Genomic DNA, 6,162 nt, shown 5'->3' on the forward strand with positions numbered 1-6,162 from the left:
GAATTAGCTCTGTATCCAACTTTTTAATAGTGCTATTTGATTCTCTGGAATCTAACTTCTTGAGTGTTTTTTTATATATTGGATATTAGCCCTCTATTGGATTAGGATTGATAAAGATCTTTTCCCAATCTGTTAGTTGTCATTTTATCCTATAGACAGTGTTCTTTGCCTTATAGAAGCACTACAATTTTATGAGGTCCCATTTGTCTATTCTTGATCTTAGTGCATAAGTTATTGGTGTTCTGTCCAGAAATTTTCTCCTATGCCCATGTGTTCATATGCTCTTCACCACATTCATCTTTTTATGGCTAGAGTTTTAGGTTCCCTTGAAGAGAAATGAAATACATGTGTACAATAATTGCACATAAATTTTCACAGAAGCATAAATAATTATAACCATGAGCTGTGAATACAAATATCCACATATCTACAAGAAAGTTAAGTACAGAGTACAATAGCATTTGGTAATAAATAAAAACAAGTCCACAACAATGCAATTACATGGTAAACTTCCAAAACATTGTGATACAAGAATACAATAAACACAAAATTGTACAATTTTATCCCAGAGACAAAGACCTGATCCTAGTTGCCCAGTGTGGATGGATATTTTTTGTCTATGTACAAAAGAGAAAATTAAGGTGTCATTGAGATGCCCCAGAACACAAATATAAGCTGTGGTACTTTATTTTATCTTTATTTTTAAATTTTTTCATTTTTATTTTCAGTCAGTGCTGTTTTAAAGGAGTTGGATATTCAGCTGTTTGTGGGTATATTTTCCCATAAGTGAATTACATAACTACCTCCCACAATAAGTCTTCTCCCACCACCAGTCTTTCTTTCCTTCTGTCTTTCCTTCCTTCTTTCTGTCTTTCTTTCTTTCTTTCTTTCTTTCTTTCTTTCTTTCTTTCTTTCTTTCTTTCTTCCTCTCTCTCTGTCTTTTGCTTTTTGCTCTTTTGCTTGCTATTTAATCTGACAAAGACTCTCATTATGCACCTATAGATGTCTTGGAACTTTATGTGTGAATAGTACGTCCTTGAAGTCATAGAAAACTGCATTCCTATAACTCCTATGTTCTAGCATTAAAAAACCTACCAAACTACCATGCTTGGAAAAGTACCTTAGAAGTGATTATCTTTCTACATATTTTCTTTATACCTAGATTTTCTAGTTTTTAGAAGAACAATTTAAATCTATATACTAAGCTAAATCAGATAATGTAATTTAATACAATAAACACTTATTATTTAGAATGAATATCAATGTACAAAAATCAAGTAATAAAATTACAATAAAAATATTACTTCTATTGTATTTACCTAAAATTGCCTAAATTTTAAATTTAAAATATGTAATATAATAATAATAATAATAATAATAATAATAATAGTGATTATTACTAGATATTTAAAACATTAATTTTAAATTCAACAGATACTGGAATTTAAAGTTCATTTTAGGTTTGAAATTTTATTTTGACCATGGAGGAAACTCTGGGAATACATTTTCCCCAAAGTCATTACCGGTTTCCTTTCACTTCTTAACCAGACTACATAAGAAGTAAAGGAAAGAGCATTTGTTCCAGTAGATGAGAGATCACGGAACAAGGAGGATTCCGTCTGGCACCATTAGTTTAGAGGACCAAGTATTTTCCAGTACTATTTATTCATGACTGTTTAGAATTTCTACACAATCGAAGAAGAAGCTAAAACAAAAAATGTGAGTTCAAACCCATTTGGAAAATATCAGGAGATGTGTCCATCTCAAACTAAGAAAAGAATGTAGTTGGAAAGGAGGTAGCAGTCATTTTTTTGCATTTACAATAATATTTAAATGTTCTGGTTTTGTAAGAAAAGAAAGTATGGAATTGTAAAGACAACGGTAAGATTAAAACTTATATCAACCTCTATGTTTACTGCTTTAGAGATAGTGAGTCATAAATGGAGAATTAAAAAGAAAACATGCAAGTCACTGCAAAGAACACTATCAAGTCTGAAGTGCTGAAAACGTAGCTGAAAAGACAGAGATTTTTAGATGCAAACTATCTCAGAGAAAGTGTTTGCCTTAGTCATCTGTGCTTTAGACCTTAGTGGAATAGTAGCAAGTTTGTTTGTAAGTATCTGTGTTCTAAAAAAAAAAATAAGTCATGTAGCAATTACTCTAAACTTCTAAGATCTGAAACCATTGGTGTTGAATAATTTGTATTTTAAAAATCAGTAGGTTGCCAAAGTGAACCATCTCCTAGAAGCACAGCATTGAGCTTGATTCCAAATCAGATTGGATTGCTGCTGTTCTTTTGTCAATTTGCCCCTAATACATAATACATAAAGGAAAAAGAACTATAGTGACTTTTCTATAACTTTAGGAAAATGACCTAGAAATTTACAACATGCATGACTTTCCATAAACTTATAGTTGGCCCATTTTCTGCAAAAGACAATTGAAAATTCAGGATTCTGTGGTTGCAAGGATTAAACACAATTGACCTTGAGAGATGAATTCCCAAAATGACAGTCTACCACTTCAGGGATCATTTATACCCCTTAAGGGATCTTAAAATATCTATGAATAATAAGCTAATTCATATCCTCTCTTTTATGTCAAAAAGTCCCCATTAGGATGCCTGCAACTCTACCACTAAAATTATTTGTATTCATACTAAACTTTGTCTTCTTCTTAGACTCATCGCAGGTCCATTGAATGATAATCACTTCCAGAAATATGGAATTCAAAGTTTCCTACACTGAGTGGAATGCTGGTAGCTAACAAAGAGTAGGAAATATGAGGATGCATTAAGAAACACTGAAGTAGAGAATGCTTTTTTATTTTGGTTTCAGGGAAGTATTTAAATATCAAGTCAAGCCAACTAGGGATAAATCCTGGAGTAACCTCTTTGCAGCTGAAAATATTACCTGGGAATTTGCTTCCATTTTGATCAAGAAAGAAGATCTGGTTTTATCTACAGAAGATTCTTTTTCACTTGTCATTAATTCTTCTATTTGCCCCACCTCAGGTATTTGTGACTATTCTACATTTATGGAGGAATTTAATTTTATTGCAGAAGTAACTTTTTTTTAATCTTTATTAACTTGAGTATTTCTTATTTACATTTCAATTGTTATTCCCCTTCCCAGTTTCTGGGCCAGAAGTAACTTTTAATGACAATAATTATGACTTAAAGTTTTATTATATCGTAAAAGAAAAATGCAGTTGTCACAAGGTTAAATGATTCATTTGGTTTTCATTGGGATTATTTCAGAATCAAATATGTCTAATTTAAGATTATTCTATGGCACCACATAGTAATGTTGAACTCAAGGTCAACTGAGAGGCCACAATTTCAATTCAAGAACATCCAATTTTTAGGACAAAGGAAGCCTGAAGGAATCACTGGAATTGTGCTCCTTGAGAATTCTGAGCAGATGTGACACCCAGGATGGGCAGTATGAAACAGAGTAAATCTGAGCAAACATTCTTATTTCTGTATAAAAATGCAGTTTTCTGATACATAAATATTATCATACCTTCAATCAGCACAGTCTGTTTGCAATTTCATAGAAATTTTGCACAAAATAAAAGTACATTTAGAAGCTGTTATGTAAACTTTAAAAAGAGAGATGGCTCTTCAAATGTCTCATGAGACTTCAAGAATTGATCTGTGTCTTTGGACTTTATTTCTAAACTGGAATTGAAAGATCACAGGATATCACTGAGGTAAGTTGTTCAAAATAAGTGCACTTAAAATGAAATATAAGTATAGAAAACAAAGTGATCAACTTCAATCAGCAGTCACTATAACTATTTATTTGTTTTTAAAATAGAAAAGAATGTTGGTGATCTTTTTTATTTGTCCTTCAGGTAACATAATATTCTCTGAGGAATATGGCCTCAAGGACTTATTCCATGGAAGAAGTAAACAATGTCACTGAATTCATTTTCTGGGGTCTTTCTCAGAACCCACAGGTTGAAGAAGTATGCTTTGTTGTATTTTCCTTCTTTTACATCATCATTTTGCTGGGAAATGTCCTCATCATGTTGACAGTTTGCACTGGCAGTCTTTTCAAGTCCCCCATGTATTTTTTTCTCAACTTTCTATCTTTTGTGGATATTTGCTACTCCTCAGTCACAGCACCCAAGATGATTGTTGACTTGTTAGTGAAAAAAAAGACTATATCCTATGTGGGGTGCATGTTACAACTCTTCGGTGTTCATTTCTTTGGTTGCACTGAGATCTTTATTCTTACTGTCATGGCCTATGATAGATATGTGGCCATCTGTAAACCCCTCCACTATATGACTATTATGGACAGAGAGAGATGCAATATGATGTTGCTGGGAACATGGGTGGGTGGTTTCTTCCATTCTATTATCCAAGTGGCTCTGGTGGTCCAGCTTCCCTTTTGTGGACCCAATGAGATTGATCATTATTTCTGTGATGTTCACCCTGTACTGAAACTTGCCTGCACAGACACCTACACTGTTGGTGTCGTTGTGACAGCCAACAGTGGTACCATTGCATTGGGCAGTTTTGTGATCTTGCTGATCTCCTATACAGTCATTCTCATGTCTCTGAGAAAGCAGTCATCAGAAGGGAGGCGCAAAGCTCTATCCACTTGTGGATCTCACATTGCTGTTGTCATCATTTTTTTTGGGCCCTGTACTTTCATGTATATGCGACCTGACACTACCTTCTCTGAGGACAAGATGGTAGCTATATTTTACACCATTATCACCCCCATGCTGAATCCTCTGATTTACACTCTAAGAAATGCAGAAGTAAAGAATGCAATGAGAAAACTGTGGACTAGAAAGGTTTCCTGGGACACTATTGGGAAATAGCAGAAAGTTATCATTTAAATTGGAAATCTTCAAATTCTTTAGCCTTGACTAAAACCATTGTTCAGAGAAACAGTAACAGCAACAACAGAGAATTCAGGAGATAAATAATGGGGCAATGTGTTACACAGAAGTAAGGTATGATAATCATGAGAATTCAATAATAATTTATGTCTAGTACTTTTCTGAAATTTTGATGACAAAGAAAGTCTATTACTCAATCATAGGAATGCTCATATATAAAAATCATATCTGCTTCCTACTTAACTATTTTTAAATGAGATCATACTACTGCTACACTTTAAGGTTGTTTCTATCATTTAGAAATATATTATTTACCTATTAAACTCTCAGTGTTGGTATATCATACTTGTGTATATAATCAAACACATGCAAAGCACCATATCCAATCAAATATCTTTTTAATATTATATTAATAAACACAGAGAATATCAATACTCATAATGTTAAAAAAGGGGTACAACTGTTAAAGACTAAAAAATAACATATTTAGATGGCAAACGATTACTTTTATTTATTTTGTTTTGTAAATAGCATTTCCTTTCCTTATTGCTCACTTCTTTTACTCCAACAATTAGAAGGTTTGACCAACTCTACAGTAGGATACCACTTTTCAATTATATCATTCCATTCATTTCATCCTCATTTTCAACATAAATTTCTGAGTATAAAACTTCCCTTCACTAGTATCCACAACATGAGACTTAGTTGGTTTAAAAAATGTGTCTTTAATATTGTTTCACCGTATTTTGTTAAAATCCAATTACCTAGGTTACTAGATCCAGCTATACAAAGGATGAGGTATGGGATTTCTGAGTTGACCTCAGTTATGGGGCAAATACCAGGGAAACCTAGAAGAATGAGACCTTGTCTTATTTGTTTTCCTTTACTTCCCTAAATCAGATGATTCTACTGAGTTTCTTTATTTCCATATAAATGAAATGTAAAGCTTGACTAAATTTTTGTACCTCCTTTCTATTACATTTTACCAATAATTTTCTTCTGTTTCTAAATTCCCTACTTCTTTTTATTATTATTTTATTGGGAGGGGGCAAATGTCAGTGTCCATTCCCAAACCCTCTTCCCAATCCCTCCTCCCCTTTGCCTCTAAGTGGTTGCTCCCCCAACCTTCTTCCAGTTTACCACTCCAGCATTCCCCTTCTGAGGCAACAAGCCTACACAGGAATAAGTAACTCTGCTCTCCTTGATGCCAGATAAGGCAATCCTTTGCTACATACGCAGCTGGAGCCATGGACCTACCCATGTACACTCTTCGGTTAATGGTTTAGTCCCTGGGAGCTCTGA

The 6,162-nt window shown here is 33.5% G+C and overlaps 1 protein-coding gene across 1 annotated transcript; it reads left to right on the forward strand.

The window, feature by feature from the left end:
* Positions 1–3,882: 3,882 nt before the first annotated feature.
* Positions 3,883–4,839, forward strand: LOC116900413 (olfactory receptor 4S2). Its single transcript, XM_032902157.1, has one exon. The coding sequence runs from the start codon at positions 3,883–3,885 to the stop codon at positions 4,837–4,839; it is 957 nt and encodes a 318-aa protein (XP_032758048.1).
* Positions 4,840–6,162: the final 1,323 nt, after the last annotated feature.

The sequence above is a fragment of the Rattus rattus genome, chromosome 5, assembly GCF_011064425.1.
Source record: "Rattus rattus isolate New Zealand chromosome 5, Rrattus_CSIRO_v1, whole genome shotgun sequence".
In the NCBI taxonomy this organism is placed as follows: Eukaryota; Metazoa; Chordata; class Mammalia; order Rodentia; family Muridae; genus Rattus; species Rattus rattus.